This window comes from Uloborus diversus, chromosome 3 (genome assembly GCF_026930045.1).
Source record: "Uloborus diversus isolate 005 chromosome 3, Udiv.v.3.1, whole genome shotgun sequence".
NCBI classification, from domain to species: Eukaryota; Metazoa; Arthropoda; class Arachnida; order Araneae; family Uloboridae; genus Uloborus; species Uloborus diversus.
The window spans coordinates 166,033,715-166,055,928 of NC_072733.1; the positions used below are offsets into that span (position 1 = coordinate 166,033,715).

Here is a 22,214-nt window from a genome sequence, read left to right on the forward strand (position 1 = left end):
ATATATATATATATATATATATATAGATTTTTCGATATGTAGAAAATTCGATATGAGGCAGTGAGAAGCGAAGGGATGTAAGTGGCAAAACTAAAAATGAGGAGATAACCAGTACACATAGTAGGTTAACCTCTCTTCTGTCTTGGGGCAAGAGATGGTACTAGTAGCCCTGGTAGTTGCTGATATACAGCATGATTTAGAAAAAAAAATCAATAAAAGTCTACTTAGGGTGTTATCTTTAAATGCATTTTACTCAAAACTTGAAAATGTCCACTTACATCCCTTTGCTTCTCACTGCCTCATATGTGGAAGTTCGATATATGGTGGTTCGACTGTATTCTCCTATTGTTGATCTTTTACGAGTTTTTTACTTTTGACTATTTGTTCTTCAGTTATCTTAACTGTTCATAGTGTATCAAAGATAGAAGATATGTATTTTTTTTGTCTTTTTTTTGGACACCTACTTTAACTAAAAATCTAAGAATTTCATGAAGCATTTACAATATAGAGTCACACTACATATCTACAAATTCTATTTGAGGTAGAGCCTGAACATTTTGATAACTGTCAAGAAAAGACAAAAAAAAATTTCTTCTGAAATCTTCAGTCTTGGTGAAAGTGAGAAAATCTGTTTTTGAAATGTGTGCAAAATGCTTTGTACATATTGCTCAAAGTTCTGTGTTAGTTTTATTTACTCACCACTTTTGTTGTGAATAGAATTCAGGTTTAGCAAATGAATTTCCTGTTAAACTGATTTTCTTTCAAAAACTTTCAATTAGCCATATAGGGCAATTCCACAGGTAACGTACTGACATTTTTGAAGCAACACTATATGCATTTTGTAACATTCAATGCTAAATAAATGCTGTGCAAACCATCTTTTGCTCTGGAATATTGTATTTTTTAAGCTAAATGTAATGATAATTGAATTCCCAAAAAACATTTTGGATGATTTTTAAATATTAATAAAAATGTGGTAATTGACTGACGTTTTGAAAACAGGTATGTCTGCAGATACCATGCTTTTAACATTTTTTTTTTTTTTAAACCCTCAAAAATGTATTATGGGACTTTAATTATACCATTGAACTCAGCCAAAAAATATACAATATTCTATGGGAAAAAGATGTTTTGAAATTTATATTTTGCATTGAACATTACAAAATGCGTATTGTTTTGCTTCAAAAATGTCAGTCAGTTATCTGTGAAATTGCTCCATAAAAATTATTAAAAATAATTCGTTCCTCAGATATATTATTAAGATAGGTTTGTTTTTCATTTAGTCAAATATAGAGATTTTTTTTTAAATGTGGGATAATGCAAAGATTTAAACACAAAAATTAAGCTATTACAGTTTACTCTTTTTGGTTCTTTTAAGATTCAGGCATGAAAGTTTCCCTCATTTTTAACATGTATTCTGCCTGTTTTCGAGATTGATCTGAATCTGTTGAAAAACCGTTACCGAAAATGTGGATAGAGAACTTTTAAATGCTAGTTGTTATTGTTTAAATGATTTTTAATTATTTCAAACACATTCAAACACATAAGAAAAAACATAGCTGTAAATGGCACGTCATGTTTTAGAATTCAATCCTTTTGCATGCTGCAAAATTCATTCTGTATCTCAATTCTTCTGAAATTTAAACGTTATTTTAGCATATGCTAACACTTAATCTTCTCGTTTTAGTATTTATTTAAATAATTTAGTTATTCTTCCCCTTTATTTTTCGTTGTTAATAAATCATTGGTATTTTTTATATTACATCCTTATTCGTTTTATTAATCATTAAGGTATATTAATGCATTTCATTACATCCTAATTTATATATCTAATTCTGAGTGGCCTTGTTCTTATTGCAATAACTTTCATGCCTGAAGGTTAAATAAACTTTTTTGGGCAATTTTATAAATTTACACATATAGCAGTCAACATTGCTCTATCGTTCATTATTTATTATTTTACATTACAATGTTATTTTATTTCTTAGTGGTGTACATCACAAAGGAAAAGACTGCAGCAGTGATAAAGTCGTACATAAAGTCATGAGAGTCCTGGCTTCTTCAAGCCAACATTTGTTCCCTACATCGTTAACTGTTCACCAAAGTTTTAGAAAACCATTTAAAGCACCAAAAGGCAATGGTGGCTGGGGTGATTCAAGAGATCATATTTTGTGTTGTAGTCAAGTGAAAAATTCCAGCGTTGACTGCTCCCAAGTATAATCTCATCTAGTCTATTGTGCAATCATTCTTTACTCTTTGTATATTTTATACTTTACTATCCAAGATGAAGTCTACACAAAATACTAAGTCTGGGTAAAAAAAAAAAAAAACTTTTTTGTGTCATTTCATTTAACATGATTCATTTAGCTCTGCACTTAAAAGTTTAGAGCAAAAGAGATTATTCATCACAATAAAAAATGTATAATACCATTATGATGATGCATTTAAATTATTTATGATGATCACAAAAATAGGAAAGAGAGAAAAGGTGAATTCTAATTATTCATCAATTTTAATATCCAGTTACTTTTTTGACTGCAATATTATCACAAAATAATTCAAGTGTTAAACTTACTTTCATTTTCACAAAAGAAAACTATGGGATTGAAATGGAATAAATCTTGCTGTTTAAAACAAAAAAGGACAAAACTTTCATCAAACTTTTCAAATAATAAAGTATCTACAGTACCAAATGTTTCACAAAATATATTTTTGTAACACAGAAAGTTAATAGTTTGAATTTTGTTTCCTATAACTGCAATAAAAATAAGTTATATACAAACTTGTTTCTTTTACTTGTGTCTTTCGTAAGCATTATTGAATAGAATTTTGATTTCTTAAGTAGTTTTTCCTTTATGTACATAAAAGGGGGGGGGGGAGACCGGTTTAGGAGGCTGAAATTTCTATGTTTTTTGTGAATACTTTTAACAGGAAAGAAATAATCAGAATTTCTTTAAACTTGGAGCATATTTTAGTCATCTCTTGAAGTACACCTTGTAATTTTTTGAAGTTATTTCCACCAGAAATAGTGGAGTTAGAAGCTGCTGTCTGTGGGCAGTCGCCATCAGAGCTCATTGCTGGTGGGCATTACTGAAGCCACAATGTTTATCTGTAATCATTACAATTTTGCTTTCTCATAAGCAACATACTTCCTAAGAATATGAACCTACTTGTGATTGAAAATTGCACATTTTAAGGTGTTTGATTACAATGTTATGTTTTTCTACCTTTTTTTTGCATTTCTTGCATTAAAAATTTTTTTTACTAATAATATCTCATAATTAGGTTCATATAGAGTATAATTGAATAAAGAATATTCACACAACTTTTCAGAACAATTAGTCAATAACTCTTTGAGCTAGAATGCGCACCAGTTGAAATATAGTTTTGAGAAAATGAGGTGGAAAAAAAACCTCTGGAATGTTTTCAATTCTCCACAGTCACTTAGTGCCCATAGCATCGGAACTAATCCTAATTTTTCACTGAAATTCTAGCAACATATTCTTGAATAGTTTGACTAACATTTTACGGCATTAATGAAAGTGGATTTTTTGACCTGTCTAAACTGATTTTCTCCCCTTAACATAGTATAATAAAAAAATAGAGAGCTAAGTAATCAAAATCTGCTTGTCCTTGTTTTGGGAGGTAACATGTATTTCAAAAAGTTTTACCAATTAAAATACTTTTTATTCTCGCTTATTACAAGAGGATTTTTTTGTACTCATTAGTCATATCCTGGGGTGTTTTTGGTTGCTAACTATGTTAGAGAAATGTTTTAATATTAGGTTCTCAAACACAGACAATGATTAAATTAAAATGAAAAGGGGTAATTACACTTTTCTTGGCTTTTGTTCTCTTCTTTATATTACTCACATGTGACACTTTTTAAATATTGACAGCAGCTGTCAAAAGATGATTGTTCCCTTTAGAAGTTTCCATAATGGATGTAGAAGTGTTGAGTATCAGCTGACTGAGTGTGCTCCAATTGGAGTTGGGAAGGCTGAAAACTAATTGCAAAGGACCTTGAAGTTTCTGTTAGTGATGTCATACATACCTCGTCCTTTTGTGCATCATGATAAAAGCAATGCCAGAAGTCAGATTGGTTTCTTCATTTGCTCTCTCAGCCAAGATCACGCCTATTTCAGTTCATTGGGACTGCTAGTTATTTTTTAATTAATTCTTAAAGTCTCCGGATTAGCCCCGCCCCCCTAGTTTCTCCATCTCCGCTGATAACGTCAAGATTCATCCCGCTCCTTCTGGCACTGAACGCACTTGCGTATATAGAACATCGCTAGCATTCTCAAGATGGCTCCATGCACAAGCTGCCGAACTACAATTGTACCTCAATGCAAATTTTCAGCATCATACTCAACAAGTTAAATATTTTTAGTTTACCAAGATATAAAAATAGTGCAATGCCATCAACACTATTAAAAAAAGAGAGAAAGGGAAAGCTAAACTGTATCTTTCACTCTTCTGTTGCAAAAATTTTATGGAAGCTAACAGAATTGTATAGTAATTATATAAAATTGTTTTACTTTTTATAAAAACCTATCCCTGATCTCTCACTCCTCTTTTTTTTTTAATTATTGGAATTGAAACGAGTTTATTTTCTTTTGAGGATAGAATGTTATTTTTTATGTATTGATTTATTTAATTTTGCTCTGCTTCAACTGTTGCATTCAAAACAATTATTGAAATCAAAAGTCTCAATTTGAATTCTGAGTAATTTTTAAGATTAAAAAAAAAAATGAAGAGGCTTTTTGAATGATTTGCATCTCTAGTCTGCAAAATTCATGAATAAAAATAATAATGAATAAATAAAATACTTAAGGAGCAAACGATAAAAATGAAGAACAAACATATTGAAGAAATGATAAATTCTCAAAAATTTTAAATTTAAAATCATGTTTCCTTTTTATTTCAAAACATATTAAAAGAAGTAGAAAATTCGAAAGGAGTTACAATAAAGATTAATATAGTTTTCATTTATTAATTTGTATTACTTTCCTCTGCTCTAACTTCTGCGTCCTTAACCGAGGACGTACGAAGACATGACGTTAACTTCGCCCCCATGCGAACAGAAAAATGAAGCTGGTTCGTTGCAACTTCAATGCACAATAGACGAACGTCTTCGTACTTTAATCGTTAATGGATAAAAATCTGAATTATATAGGTAGTTAATATTAAAAAAGTAGCAAATGAAACTTTTATTTATATTTATTAAGTGTTAGCTTTTCAAAAACAATTTTCGAAAAAAGGAATACTGTTGAAAAACTAAATTATATTTATCTGTAAAATGTCACTACATCAGATAAAAAAGAAGCAATCAAAAATTAATTCACTATGCAGTTAAATCAATCTGAAAACATATATAATCATTTAAAAGCACAAAATTAATGAATATTATTTAACCTAACACATTATGGTTTATTTTTCAGATCAATAATATCAATTTGAACTGGCCAAAATAAACAAAAGATATAAATAGAATGGAATTGTTTCCGAAATTTATTAGAAATATTTTTTCCTGAAAGAGCACGCTTAAAAACATAGGATTTGACCATTTTTTAAATAAATTTGACAAAGTTTAATATTCTTAAAAGTTATTTTAATCAGTGCGCAGATTCTATTTCCTTTTTTTACACTTCTACACATGACATCACTAGTGATGAAATACCATTCACTGATGCCTTTAGCGCAGAGCACAATATTTAATTCGCTTCTGAATTATCATAACCTCGAAACGCGCTAGACAGCAAGCGTCAACATTCAGTGTGCCAAAGTTCATCACTTGTGATGTCATAAAGACCATGCCTTATTTGAAAAATTAATTAAAAATTTTGAAAATAAAAGTTTTTCCTGGCTCCGTGTTATTTCTTTTTCATTCTATAAACTTCAGTAACGAAAAATAGTACTTTTGACTGATGGAAACAACCCTATTAGAAAAAAAAAGCGCGCAAATTTGACGAACAAAGATGGGAAACGATTAAGTTGATATCTGCTTAATGTTATAAAGTATGAAATTAAGATGGTTTATTCCCCATATTCAATCCGAAAAGAGGTATCTTCCTAGCTTTTGCAGTAGCAATTTGTTTGATAGCTTCTTAATTTGTTTTTGAGCGTCATTATTGTTCATGTCTAAAATGGCAAGTAGTGTTCATTTGCTCTGCCTCATTGATGGACACAAATACTGTTTTATGAGTTTCAGCATCTTTTGCAAGCTGTGAGAGTCACTCAGGGTCTGATTAAGGCCCAGTCCTACTGAGACTTACTAATCCAGAGTAGACTGGAAGACTATTATCTCGAACCGGCGTCCATTGCGATGGATTGGATTTTCGCCCACTTGATTAACTGGGCTGTGACAGACAGGAAGCGCGTCATCTTCAAAGATGAATCCCGATTTAGTCCCAGTGATCATAGGTAACATATTTCACTCCATACCACGCCGTGTTTTGTCTTGCATAGCTGCTAGAGGAGGCTTACTGCTTATGGTTTTGTAATTTTTATTGTGCCGTAACTTCTTAATAAAACAATTTTTTGTTTTGAATTTGTAATCATTTCCTTATCTTCTCATAGGCCACATGCATTTTCAGTTTCGTAAAGATCGCTCGTTTCCTTCTAGGTGAATGTTTTTTTGTTTTTTTTGTTACAGAATGCATTTCAAGTTCTGAACACTGTTCAGTTTGCGCTACTTAATCACTCCCAATGATTCTGATTTTGATCTAAAAATTTAAGTTGAAGTCCAAGCAGAAGAAAACATTTAATAAGATTCAAAAATAGCGGTAAAGAACAGTTGTTCGTTACTCCAATGTCTAAAGCGCCATCTGTCGGCATTTTTTAAACAACAACTTCAAAATTTATTTTCAAGAAAATACTGATCAAAAGAATAATTTTATCGAAAACTATAAACAAATCGACCGATTTTTCCGTTTTTTATGATCATTTGAAATTTTGGACCCTAAACTTTAATGGCACCTAAGTACTTCGGAAGACGTTTGGGACTCTTATTTTGGACTTTATATTGTTTGTCCTGATGCAATCATCCCTTAAAATTTTGCCTAAGAGTTCAGAAACAGCCTGTTTATATACATATATATATATATACATACATACATATATATATATATATATATATATATATATATATATATATATATATATATATATATATATATATATATATATATATATATATATATATATATTAGGGTGGTCCTTATTTGAGGTTAAAAATTAAAATTGAATTTTCAACAGGCCACCCCCTAGTTTTGATCTAGTACATAAAAAAGAATTACTGTAATTTTTTGAGATCTTTAAGAGAAATTTTAGGGATCGCAACCGCTGTTGAAAATTTTGAATTTTTAGAAAAAATTTCGAAATTTCGCCATTTTAGTAAAAACAACAGTATTTATTAAACATTTCTTTCAATTTATAATTAAACACATCTAATAAGATTTAAAAAAACTCTTTTGACTGACATAAATAAAAAAACCAAATCACAGTATATTGCCTTTTAAGGCAGTACGATGCTTTTTTAGAGTCCGGATATTTGCTTCTGAACTGTTTCACTAACAGCAAAAACCACTGCTTTTGTTCTTTGTCTTTTGTAAGAAATTTATTCTCATTCTCCATTAGTGCAACTCCACGTTCCGATACATTATTTACAACTTTTAGTGAACTAACATCTTCTTTACTTTGCTTGTAGGATTTTTCTTTCCATTCTGTCACATATTTTTGTTGCTCGATGCAAAATCATTCAAACTTTTTTGAAAGATTGCATCTGGATCTATTCGGTTTGTCATCTCTTTTTTTTTTTTAAAGCGCCCACCATCTTCCCTTTCATTTCTTGAGGAACCACAATCGCCAAAAAACGCAACAACGACGAGCTTCTCTGATAGATACCACAAATGCAGTGGCGGATACAGCCGGCGGGCAACCGGGCATTTTGCCGGTGGGCCGGTCATGCTTCGGGCCGATCAACTAACAGCAAAGTATTTCGGGCCTGTCTATTTACATCAAAATGTCAATTTTGCGCGCTCAAAAGAACGCAAATTCACAAAATACAGACTCAGCTCCTTATTACGCATGGTCTAAAGCTTGCGGGTGGAGGGAGGCAGGGCTGTCACCAAGAGGGTGGGGGATTTCTGAAATGGGGCTGCCCAGGGCCTGATTACCACACAGGCCGACTAAGCCTAGGCCTGGACCCCATGTTCCTAAGAGGCCCCAAATTTTTCAAAGAACTATGCATATCATTGCAACGATATGAAAAATACATGCATTTTTTTAAAAAATAAAAATTTATGACTGATTAATTGAAAAAAAAAAAACTTCTCTAAAGAGGAATTTTTAATCATTCTGCCAGTAACGAATTTCCTTGGTCACGATTATGAGGAAGCCCAAAAGGAATTCATAAATGCACACAAGTGATTTATACATAGTTGTGTGATTAGACAAAGAGGCCTTCAAAAGTGCATTCGTGTTTTAAAAATGTAAATCAAACACTGCATAGTCTTCAGGCAGAGGGCCTCCAAATTAATTTGGGCCTAGAGCCTCACTTTTAGTTAGTCGGGCCCTGGGGCTGCCAATATATTTTTGGTGGTATAAGAAAAAATAAATGTATAAATTAAAAAAAAAAAAAAAAACAGGGAAACCTAGCGGTCGTAAAAAGTTAAAATACTTTTAGTTCTTAGTTCTTTTGACGCTTTTATTTATAAACCAGAAAGTCGCTCGTCATAGTTCGACGGGTGAAAATTTGCTTCTACATTTGAACGCAGCATTTGCTTGTTTGGTGATATCTTAGTGGTTAAGTTTTAACTCTAACACCAGTTAACCCTAAGCTCCAGACCTTTCCCTGCATGTCAAACATTACCAAAACACATTATCAAACTATTATGCCGTGGCGCGAGTTTCATTGTTGAAACACAGGGGTTACTTTATCATCGTCTATTATTTATATGAGGATGACAATTCACAATTGCTCTAAAATGCAACTTACAACAAGGGCCGACGTGAGGTCATGTCAGCTTATTGGAGAATAGGGGTCCGGCACGGAATTGGAATTGAACTCGTGCAGAGGGTAAAATATCCTAATGGTGAAAGGTGTAGAAGGGGCCTGTGAAAAAAAATTTACCTATGTCATTTTTTTCCCCTTTTGCTCTCGGCGATCTTGTTTATAACAATTGAAATAGAAGTGACAAAATATTTTTCCCTGTAAAATTATTTAAAAAAATGCAATTTTAAAATAATAATGAGGACACAAACATTATCAAATAAAAGGCCAAAGGCCGCCGAAATGTGAGTTTCAAACATTTTTTGACGAAACAAAGTATTCTGTACGCTGTACAAACTCACGGTTTCAGGCCCCTCAGTTTAAAAAGAAAATAAGTTGATAAAAACCAATGTCGAAAGAATTCCGGTGGTCCTCAGAACCTCCCCCCCCCCCTCCTCCCAATATCATCGAAGATAGTGTAACATTTAAATTTTTGGGCTTCAGTTTTGAATAACTTCATAAGAGAACAGTCGAATCCACTACCGCCATAACATGGAATTACAATTTCGAAAATTTGCTGGAGGAAAGCACTCGAAACTCTCCCATTTTTTTAACATTCCCAAGATGGTCTAAAACTGTTTTTAAATTAACGGTATCAAAAATTTTCTGGGAAAGTCCCTGTCCCCTCCTCTCTCTCGACATCATCAATGAGGGACGTTTTAAATCTCGTTTTTAGTGCTTCAATTTCGAAAATTTTCCGGGTTGAGCCTCCTGAAAACTCTTTTTCCTATCATCACTAAAGGTCGGCAAAAATTTCGTTTTTGGAACTTAACTTTCGAGTTACTGCCGGTGCCTTAGTCTACACCAAAAAAGGCTTTTAAGACTTCAATTTGAAAATTATCTGGTGGATGGCCTCGGAATCTCTCTCGACTTAAAATCACCAAAGATCTTCTAAAACTGCGTTTTCAGAGCTAATATTTTTTAAAAAAATTTCAGAGGAGAGCCCCCGGAACCGCTCTTCATAGTTATACTCGAAGATAATTTAAAATTCTTTTTTTTTTTTTTTTTTGAATTTCCACTTCCGAAAAATTGCAGCAGGAGAAACCCTGAACCTTACGCTCCCCTAACATCAGCAAATATTCTCTAAAATTGAGTCTTTAAGACTACAAGTTCGAAAATTTTGAGGGGGAGAAGCCCCCTGGACCCTCTATTTCAGACTCAATGTTAATCTTTCCATTAATTTTATATTGCTAATACTTTAATGACTTTCAAAAGCCAGAAAGCTAAGTTCACTCTCTCTCTCTTTTTGTATTGATACATGCGTTTGAAAAAAAATTAAGGGGTTGCCAAACTCGTACCCGAGCCCTCCCACCAGGTTTTTGACCTCGTATTGAGTCTGGGGGTCGTCTGGTTATGACAGTATAAAAAAGGGAATGTTTATGACAGGGCCCAGTAATGTATGTTTGTGTCGCTCTCGACACAAAGTCTTACCTATCACGTCTTAGAACCTATCACGTTCTAAGACAGCCCTAGTCTTTCACCCATGAACATCACTAGATCAGTTTCATAAAACAGGGCAATTAAATTACTTGTCATGACTGCAGAAAAGGACATACTTGCCAAGCAGTGTTATCATTACGGAAATATTCAATCAAGTTCCAGGCATTATAAAAATACTTAAATGGACAATTACGATCACAATTTTCCCCCAAAATGAGGTTTAGCTAATACTGTATCAATTTGTTCACCATTAAAGCGCAGAAGTGTTCCTATATCTATTAAATTTCATTTAAATAAAACATATTTAGTTGTTAAGAATAATTTCGTCATATTTAAGTGATATCCCAATCGTTAGGTAAAATTTAATATCTATAAGAGCTATGGGGCCGCTACATCTCCTAATGCCAGGGCTGATTTTTTCAACCAATCCGCCACTGCACAAATGGCGAACAAACTAGTTCAATGCACACTTTGCAACCACATAATTAATAGGGTCTGGTGGGGTAAAGTGGTCATAAAATCGTAGGTTTCCAACTTAGGTGGATAATAAATGCAACAAATTCTTTAAACACTAACTTTTTTGTTGTTATTTTACATTGCATTACTAAAGAACACGGTGGATTGAAATTTTGGAAGAAAAATATTGATTTTAGTAGTTTTATAGAACTTTCTTTTCCCTATGTTTTTATGACCACTTTACCCCATGGGGTGGGGGAAAGTGGTCATAGCATGGGGTAAAGTGGTCATAGTTAAAAATAGATGCAAAACCATTATAAAGAACCCTAATATTTGTATATTTCAGTTGTTTTTATAGTTACAAGTATATTCACGAGTACATGCATGTATACACGAATATATACGTGTCGTGTTATACACGAGTAAACACATTCCTATATGAGTAGATACATGTATACTAGGGTGTCCCAAGATATAATGGCGAAAAACATAATTGAGAAATCGAATACGCATACCCACCAATTTTTTTCCTTTTTACCTCAGAAACATGAGAAAAAAGTTTCATTGCAGTAAAATAATGGGAACCCGTTCCGACTTGAGGTCAAAGTTGGACCTGATTTCCTGCACGGCGACTACAGTGGAAAGATTGCTAACTGTATAATTCCTTACTACACGTGACATCAATTTATTTAAAGCAAATATTTACAACAATATTAGACTACAAGAAACATTACTGCACATACTTTTATTTCAATGTTTGCTTTTTGCAGTCAGGATAAAGCTTCCGGTGCTCTTGAACGCAACGTAACACAAATTGTTTTTGTTCCTCATCAGCTGTAAGCAAGCCATGAAAATCCTGCATCATTTTTACCGCTCTTTGAGCTGCATCATTTACTGCTCTAAGCATTGAAACAGTCTTTTTCACATCTAAGAATGAAATATTATTGACCATACCATAAAAGCTGGATGAATTTTTGTAGAGCAGCTTTTGAGATAATTGGGTCCACATTTTCGTACACATTTTAAAAAAGCACAAATCTTTGTTGGGTGCTTTGACTGCCAAAATGCATTGAAGCCATGGTTTCACGTATATTGTTACTACAAACAAGCAGACATCAAACAATGTTTCATTTTCCTTCGTATCTAATTTTAGTTGTGAACTAAATAGTAATAGTTTTAGGGAGTAAATCGCTCGCGCCGTCCATCGAGCTTGGTGCATGGCCCCCGGTGGTCTTATTTTAAATTCATTTTCTGTATCTCCACTTAAAAATATGATAATCAGTTCTATCAATTCTTGATAGTCATTCCTGACCGTAATATTAGTGAGTTCAGCGCGGTAAAAGTCAAGTACATTTTCCAAGTTTGGCTACAGTTCGTAACTACTCCGCAGCTCCTCCAAAGCATTGTATTTTAGTGGGATAGATCAGTTCATATATATGATAGCGGCAAGCAAAGGAAAGCATTTCTCTATCAAATATTTGCTCAAGAATAGCGCAAGTACCACTTAAAGGACCTGTTTTGGAAGCTGTAGTATCACAACAAAGAGCTTTGAACTTTGTCTTCGAGATTCCAATCTAAAACTGCCTTTCAAACAGCCTGTGTGTTCTTTTCCTGTAGAATTATCCAGTTTAGACTCAGCAATGAGTTGTTTGTCACATCCTTATGAAATAACTATAAATAAGTGATATTCTTTTGATTTTTGAGCACTCAAAGCAGGCAACAGTTTATTCACTACATGTGGTACCTCGTACTGAAAACCAATTTTTATTCTTTCCTCGTGCTCCTTCCGCTTTTCCGTTCGAATTCTTTGAATTGAAGATATCTATGGGAAATTCATCAATGTTATACTCAAGTGCGTCAATCGTAGCTTCAAGAATAAACACACAATCTCGTATACTTGGACACCTGTCCAATGCAGCAACTGACTTTGGAGTAATAAAATCGCGCCTCATTACATATTTACTTGTTCCAGGTTCTGATAATTCTTGTTCCCGGTTCTGGAATATTTGTTCCATGTTCTGATATACTTGTTCCAGGTTCTAATATACTTGTTCCAGGTTCTGATAAACTTGTTCCAGGTACTGCTTTATATGTTTCAGGGAAATCTTCTGAATTAATATTTTCACTAGAGCTCGAAGAGGAATTTTCTTGTACAGGTTCATACAATTCCAAGGATGTTGAAGTGGAATCGTATTTCATGCGCCTGTTTTCTTCTTTGACAGCTCAAAGTTGAGCCCTTTCCTCTTTGTCAGCCAGTATTTTATCCACTCCACCTAAAGTGACCACGTCGGCCGGGCTCTCACATCTTTCTCTATTTTGACTAACCGAAGTGCATCAGCATGTGCAATATTGAATAAATTGTTTAAATTATTCTCAAATTCTTGTTGGCGCTGCCTGAAAATTTCTTGCAGTTTTTTTACATTTTTTGTAAGTCTCTCCAAATTTGATATAGGTTTTTATGTTTATTCACACAATTTGGCTGCGATTTGGTGGGAATGCGTGCCTTTTCCCAAAAGATGATGCATTCCCGAATATCAACATTTGCACTTTCACTGATGGTTAAATTTACTTCTCGAATGTTATAAAACAAAACAGACAGAACTTGTCCGTTAGAGGACAGTTTCAAACCCGTATTTTGGTGTTTTACGACTCCTATTAAAAATATCTCTTTTTTTTCGAACTTTGCAATTCCAGTGCAATGTTTCGTTCCCTATGGAACGACTATACTGCGCTCGCTGACCGGAATGTATTCGTACTGTCACGTTTGACGGTTTGCAAATTGCCACGGATAAGCCCCCCCCCCCCCCCCAACATATATTTTTTCTGTTTTCATTTGTTTTCTGTGCACTATTTACAGCTGTTTTGAGCTTCGCAAAGTATCGCGTCGCCAGCGTTCGTTTGCTTATGAATACGCGTGCTATTTACACGTGTTTAGGCCTTTAGGCGCAAGTCGGCACGGGTTACCGTGCTTCAAATTGCATGAAACTTTTTTTACAACGGTTTTGATGTAAAAGGAAAAAAATAAGAGGGTATGCGTTTTAAAAAAACGACTTTCATTTTTTTGGGACACCCTAATGTATACATCAGATACGTGCATGCATATGCCTACTCAAGTATATACGTATATATACGAGTATATAAGCATGTATACGTGATTACCTACAGGAGTGTATACGTGTCTACATGAGTACGTACGTGTCACATGTATATACGTGTCACATATATGTACGTGTCACGTGTAAATACGAGTATATACGCGTATAAAGGAACATCATATGCGCGTATGCACTTGTATCTCGAGAAAATACGTGCATACTTGAGTATATATGTGTATAGTAGACGTATATACGCATATATATAAGTGTACATACATACATATACGGGTATACACGAGTTAATTCGCGGATACATCCAGTGCGTCTTTGTACGTGTCTATTCACGTATATATAATATGGAAGCACGAGTATATACGCATGTATACTTGTAAACACGATTAAATACCTGTTTGGACGTATATACGTACATTTACGTGTATAAACCGGTACATGTATGTATACACGAGAATATACGCTTATATACATGTCGGCCTCCAGAGTGAATCTAAGCTCTTGGGCAAGAATCAAAGGGGCGTGAGAGGGGAGGATAAGAAGCGAAGAATCCTAAGGAAGTTATAATCACTGACGCGCTACATGCACACAAAGCCAGAAACTGATGGATGCAAAGCAGGGCACAAATTTGTTGCACTATGATGATTATATCTAACATTTTAGTTTTAAAGAAATATTTAGAGCAGTTGTTGAAAGTTACGGTCTGTAGTAGTTCTAATACACGCATCGCAACAAAGGCGCAGCGGCTGATGAAAGTTTTTCAAAAGTCTCGTTATTGTAACAGAGAGGGATCTGTGAATGCGACGCGTGTATTACAGATGAAGGCCGCAAATTTCATCAATCGCTTTAAAACTTTAATAAATCCTAAAATGTTGTATAAAACTTGTGTAATATATATATATATATTAAAATTTGTGATTTTTTTGCATCCATCAATTTCTCACTTTGCGTGCATGTAGCGCGTCAGCATTGTGTTTGTGACCATATGTTCCTCATTGATTCTTGCTTCTTATCCTCTCTTCTAATACGTTTTAATAATTTGCTCAAGAATGTAAACTCACCCTGTATACTTTTATATCATATGCTTGTATGTAAGTGTCTACTCGATTACGTACGCATATATACGTATCTACCTGAGTATATAAGTGTTCTTATATATACGAGTATAAGCGAGCATATACGTGTATAGTAGAATGTATAGCTGTATGGATAAAAAATACTTGCAGATACCCATACACGTGTTTATTGGCGCATTTATGTGAATACGTCTATGTACATGTCTACTCGAGTATATATGCGTATATATACGCATATACTCGTATATTTAACCCCGCTTACTGTAAAAACAATACATATTAAGTAAAATTAATATTTAATTTCTATCTGCCTTACGCCTAAAGATTAAGTGACATTAGAAGAACAGTATTCATTAAGCCTAATATTATGACCACTTTACCCCATCTTGCTTAAATTGTTCTAAAAAATTATCTGAAATAGATTCAGCTAATTGCTAATGAGTAAAAATTCTTGAGACATGTAGGAAGCTTCTTGTACAGTCAATCTGTTCCTAATTCTAACAAACAAAATCTCCCAAGGATGTTAAAATAGGTGTTTAGATTTGAAAGTTTTTCACCGAATAAAGCTTTGCCAGTTGTAAAATTTTGTATTCAAAATGTAGTTTCTAACTGCCTTACTTTAAAATAAAATTTTCACATTCATTCGAACATTTATTTCCAAGCTATAGCCATTTATTTGACGTATGACCACTTTACCCCATTGACCATTTTCCCCCACCAGACACTAATTAATTCGTTCTTACTTTTTTTTAGGATTTTTAAGATTTGCACAAAATTTTTGGGGCAAAATAAGCAGTTGCTGCTAGAAACCCCCTCTTTACATAGCATTTTACTACAAACGAGACTATGTCGCGAATACCAGCTTTTTCTTGTTCGGAAAATCAAAATTGATTTCTAAATAAATAAATTTTAAGCTCTTAAATTGCCATTACCATCAATCGAGCACGATGTAACCCCTTTGGAGCTCGGAAGCTTTTGGTAGTTTCTCCAAGAAATATGATGGTCAAATTTAAAAGTTCTTTGTAGTCGTCTCGAGGTTGGAACTGGTCAAGTTGATTCTTGGCAAACTCGACGATATGTGGTGCATTTTCGATTACTTTCTCGTGGATAAAAACCTCAGATTGACGGAGCTCCAAAAATGTTTAAATCGTTTGAATGTCAATGTTTCAGGCCTAATGAAAGGCCTGATGATCTAATAGATTTAACCACATCAGCCTCAAGCATTATTTCAAGAATATGATAGCGACACAAGCCATCCAGAGTAATCTCAGTTCAGTTTTTTTTTTTTTTTCAATGAGGACACATGCCCCCTTTCGTGGTCCTGTGTTTATCGAAGTTGTATCAAAAAACACAGGCATTTGAATTGGTCACTGATTTCCCAGGATTCTAGGGTTTCGCAAACAAACGAATCTATTGCTTCTTCTGTTTCCGATTGGAGTTTCGATACCGAAAGTAATTGCTCAATAGCTTTTCCTGAAACGATTGGTATTCGGTAAACAGTTTCACTGCCTACAATGTCTTCCAAAAGTTTTCTATCAAAGTGAACGGTTAATGGAACATCAACTGAGAATTTACTTTTCAAATATTAGGCAGCGTTCTTTCTGCTTTTCATTCTGAAATCCCGAATAGAGGATTTGTTTAAGTTGTATTCCAATGGATCACAATCTACGCTTTTAAACGTTGTTGCCAAGACAACAGCTGCTTTTCTATCACTCAACTTTGATGCATCAAGACTCACAGCAACAACATTATTTAGAATGTTCTTCCTGCCTCTTTCTCTTTTGCAAGGGGGTAAGTTGCAAGATAAACTTTGGTCTGCATTTAAAGAACAGCTGTAACTTTCAAACAAGTCACATTTACCTTCATCTTCCTCTAAATTAGTTGATACTCGTTCAAACAGTAGTCTTGTATTTTCTTCATCACGTTGCTTCATTTTTTTCGAAACTAATCCCTTTTTTAATGAGCATTACTTCTTCCTTCAACAATTTTACATCTACTTTACCCATTTTACCAAAACAGCGGCGTTATTATTCGTATTACATTCCCGAATGAAAGAAAAGAAAATTACCAGTCTTGCTCTCTATGGTAGTAAAATTTCATATCAAAACATTAAACTTGAATTTGACTCCCTTTTACCTTGTACGATGGAGACACGGCCGGATCTGCGTATCCGCAGAGTCCGCAGTGCGAGGGGGTGCACGTCTTTAAGAGACCCAGCGGCCCAAGAATCTAAAAAAAAAAACTAGCACCATGACTTATTGAAGTTGAAAATATGTAATGCTGGCCGCTGGGGAGGGGCCCTACAGAGTTTGTTGAAGGGGGGGGGAGGGGATTTATAGATCCGGGGCTTGTGGGGGAAGGTAGACTTCTTGTGTAAACAGCAGGCGGTATTGATTTTTTTTTCATTTTTTTAGTTTACAGTAAAGTTTATTTGAATTTAGAAAAAAGGCTGAATTTGCACAACTTTGAAGCTCGGTAGCGACCCCTAAAACACATTTTTTTTCTGTCTAAAATTTTTGTGGAAGTCTTATTTTACGCTGTAAACAAAAATGGGAGGGTGGCCCTTTCAAATTTCAAATATATACATATACACTCCTGTTTGTGAAAATTGCAACACCACGAAACACTTACGCGAGTGAGCTGAAAATTGCAGGAAATAAATGTAAAGTAGGGCATGATATGCAAATGATTAGAATTGCAGACCGGTAGCGCATGCGTATGCTGAGCAACGCCCTCTGAACGGCGGATCGAACCGAATAAAAATAGACGGCTGTAGCGAGGCGTATAAGATTATCGGTGGTTATATGCTAGAGTAAACGTTAACTGAATCTTTACTATGCCTCTTCGACGAAACAAAGCGAAATTTGGGCAAATTTCGGAGTTTGAATGGGAGCAGAATCTTCGGCCTTCGTGAAGCTGGATTGTCTTATCGTGCAATAGCCGCTCGTGTGCAGCGTAACAGCAGCACAATCATGCGTGTTTGGAAGCAGTGGACGGACGTGGGTCGGACACATTTTTTGTGGGGGACAGAGAACGTCAAAGGTCGCGCGTCTGGCGTTCATCTGGTCCCACAATATGACTCTATTTTAATTGGGATTCCTCGATAAACTATAATGACCCAACTAAATTTTATTCCTGAAACAGAAACCTGTTTTTCTGGTTTAAAACTGGAAAATCAAATGAACATCATTTGTCAGAAATGATAATAGTTAAATTTGAAAGAATTAAGTATTAACTTCAAGAAAATTTAGCTTTTATTATCTGACACAAGTATTTTTAAGAATGAAACAGCAGAGTTAAATATTTGTGCAAATCAACCTTATCAGATACATACTATTTCACAAAGGTGTTTTTTGTGAAAACGCCGTAACTTCTTCAATAATTATTCAAATTTTATAAGTAAGGCATCATTGTAAAGATATTTTTCACTGCTTTTGGTGAAAAACAAAGAGACAGTTCATATTTTGGTTCTTTTGTCAAAAAACTGATTTATTCCTTTTTATTTTAAATTGCTTCAATGAATAGCATCTCAAAATGGAAGTCTATTGGTTCTGTTGGTTAGAGAGTTGTGCTAATTTTACAAAAGTTTAGATTTCAAATCTACAAGGACCGAAAAAAATCGTTTTAATTCCTCCTCTTCTTATCGTAATTCTGATCTGAATTTCCATAATCTAAATAGAATTCTGAGCTAAAGTTCTATTGTTGTTAAAATTAGGGAACAATACATTAGTTTTAGCATAGAAAATCACATTAAAACCTTTTGAAAATATATTTCAAAAGTAGAAGCATTAAAATAATTTTTTTTTTTTTGCTTTATAATGAACTGCTTTAGTGTATGGCATCCGGAGATGGATTCCTATTAGCTCAGTTGGTAAGAGCATTCTGTTAATAACACAAAGGTCATCATGAGTCTGATCCTCCCATTGTCCAGATAACTTAGGTTTTGAACGACTAATTTTTCCTCGGGTGAATTCTGATCAAAATTTCCATTAATATATAATCTTAACTCATTGGGTGCAGGATTCTAAACCACAATTATATTGTCCAATTGAAATCAGAAAAAAAAGTTTATTTTAAATTTTTTAAAAACTGGTAGAGCGAGGTAAAACAAAGTATCATATTATTTCTCAAAGTTGTTTTGGTGAGAATGACCTTCATTAAACTTCAAAACTAAGATACATTTTTTAAGATTTTTTTACCGCTATCGGCGAAAAATAAACAAAACACTTCACTTTTTTGTTATTAATTCAAAAAAAAAAAAATATTATTAAAAACCGGGTTTTTAAATTCCTTCTGTAGAGCTCAAATGTTTGCACCTGTCGGCTAGTAGGAGCTAGTAGTATACAAAGAAAAAAGATCATTAGTAGTAGAAAAGATCATTGTGTAGGGTGTGACAGAAATAACTTAAATGTTTCAACTGTGAATAACAAAGCCATAACAAAACCTATTGGAAAACTTATTTATTCTTTTGAAACAGAATGCTTACAATTAGTTTTTTTTCTTTTTTCTGCAAATACGAGATTTTTTCTGCCACACCCTGTACCTAAAACGTAATAGTGCAATGGAAGAACTTTTCAGCAAAAATTTCTTTCATATTACAGCAGAAAAAGATTTTGCATAGGGCATTTCTCTTCACAACCGTTTGTTTTTACAGGTTTGGAGATGTATGAGTATGTGCTAATGTCAGGGAATGGGGAACCAATTTTAAAGTAAGCAGGCATTTCTAGCACGATCTACAGCACTTCAGCAAATTTTTGACAGATATGAAAATATTAGATATAAATTTTTGCTTTTACTTGTAAGTTCAAAGTGAAGGAGATTCATTCTTGTGACAATTTTTATCACTCTGGAGCTATTAAGTAATATCTGGGTAAAGTCATCGATTTGATCACCATTTTTGTCAATAGAAGTGGGTTAACTGTTTATACTTCTCCTGATTAAATTCACATTCATAGAAAAATAAAGCCATTATATTGCCTATAGTGTTTTGCATCAGAACTTTTTCAAGGAGTATGATGTTCATTAACCTAGAGAGTCTATTCCTGTTTATTGTGGAGATGTTGTATTGTGGATTGTTGGATAGTAGTTTATTAGATTAGTAAATGTCTGAGGGACATCAAGATCATTGCGCAGAAGCAGCTATTGCTAACCCGTGTATTATTTTGATCATTTGTCATTTTGGCATTGACTAGCAATTGAAAAATAAGCATTCTCACGCTTTGGTAATTTTTTGAAGCATACAGGTTCTGTGACTTTTACTTGAACCATTTAGCAAGAAAAGCAGTCGGTCTGAGTTTTCCTAATAAAATAATTTTTCCTAAATTTAGCTTTTTGTCCTGATTAAAAAAAAATATTTATTAATTTTTAATTGTTTATCTTAATCAATCAGAAGAGAGGTACAAATGTTATTATAGGCATTAATGCTAAAAAATTGCATTTATTTTGCCAAAAAGAAGTTGGGCCATAACATGCCCCATTTTTCCATTCTATGTTGCCAAAGGTATCAAAATTTCAGGGGTTAGACAAACCAAATCTTTTGTTGTATAATTGTTATCTTAGTTATGTATGACAGAAAGTATGTGCAGAATGCCAATTACTAAGCAATACGAAAAAAAAAAAAAAAAAATCAGCCGTAAGAGACAGTCAATTAAAACTTGGCGATTGAATTCAAGGCATGTTGGAATTTTTCATTGTTTTCAGAGCCTGCTCATTATTGTTGCTTATTCTTTGGTAAAAATGTTGAATTACAGTGTTTCTGAGTCTATATTGATCGACAAGGCCTATTATTCGAGCAATATCAGCCCAATTGCGATTCAATGGAACTTTGACTGAGGCAAGCTGAAGACAACTGGAGTCTGAGTGTTATACGATGTGTCAAAATTTCAAAATAATCGCCTCTATTTTCAAAAGTGACTTACAGTTTGAAAAAGTGTGGTTCATAACCAGACGGATGGACTAATAGGGGTTTAAAGCTTCCAAGTCCTAGATGAGCACTAAAAGTCCATGCCCGACATGTGGCATCCAGAGCCTACTAGCGGAAATCACTTGCAAACCTCCCTCCTGATCTTTATCTTTTGTGGCTCATTTCTTCAGTTTCGCGAGGCATGTTAAAGCAAAAGTTTGAAAATTATCAATATATATATATATATATATATATATATATATATATATATATATATATATATATATATATATATATATATATATATATATATATATATTATCTCATCTCAAAACTGCCATTCAAGAAGTCATCGAAAGCATAAGTCTCTTGATACTTAAGTTTTGCAGAATTTATTCATCTGTGCCACGTCATAGCCATTGATGAAAAGCATATCAAACTTGTCAGAAATAAAATCGGAATATCGTAGTTACTTTTAACATTTACATACAATTTTTAACACATCTGTTTTAAAAAATTTTTATTTTTAAATTGTATAACTAAATGTCATCCTGTTTGTAATAGGGTTGAGTGAGGCGGGGGATGAATTTTGCAATTTCGAAATACCTGGGACCTCAAAAGTTGCCTTTCAATATTAAAAGACTAGCCGCCTGCGGCGACCAGCTGGTCGGCCTTTTTACGCCATTCGCCTTTTTACGCCAGGGGTGCCGCCTTCGGCGGCTGCTTAAACAATTTAGCGACGACATTAATCAATGTTTTCTCTAAATCAGTATTATCATTCGTTTTTTTATGCCAATGTTGCCGCCTTCGGCGGCTGCTTAAATAAATTTCGTGGCGGTGTCAATCAATCTATATCTATCTATATCTTCTATACATATAATAAAATAAGATGTTTGTGTGTGTGTGTGTGGCGCGCATCCCGGGAAAACGGTAAGGCCTAGAAAGATCAAATTTGGTATACTGGTGCAGTTTTTGCCGAGGATGTGCACCTCGGGCTTCGATTTTTGATATTTTAATTAGAAAAAAAGTTATTTAAGGTTTTATGCGTTTTTTTTGCACTTTTTAGTACTTTTTACCTCACAGACCCCGAACCAATCGCACCATACAAATATTTTTTGTACTATAGTGTAGAAAATTTAATTTTAAATATGATGAATGAAAAAATTTTGAAGATTGAGCAA

The 22,214-nt window shown here is 33.8% G+C and overlaps 1 protein-coding gene across 1 annotated transcript in view; it reads left to right on the forward strand.

Moving 5' to 3' along the window:
- LOC129218349 (alpha-1,6-mannosyl-glycoprotein 2-beta-N-acetylglucosaminyltransferase-like) overlaps window positions 1-2,762 on the forward strand; it is a 44,126-nt gene extending 41,364 nt beyond the window's left edge. The window contains exon 9 of the mRNA XM_054852593.1: window positions 1,989-2,762. Within this exon, the coding sequence (XP_054708568.1) occupies window positions 1,989-2,220 (232 nt within the window). The 3' untranslated portion in view covers window positions 2,221-2,762. The remainder of the gene's footprint in view (window positions 1-1,988) is intronic.
- Window positions 2,763-22,214: the final 19,452 nt, after the last annotated feature.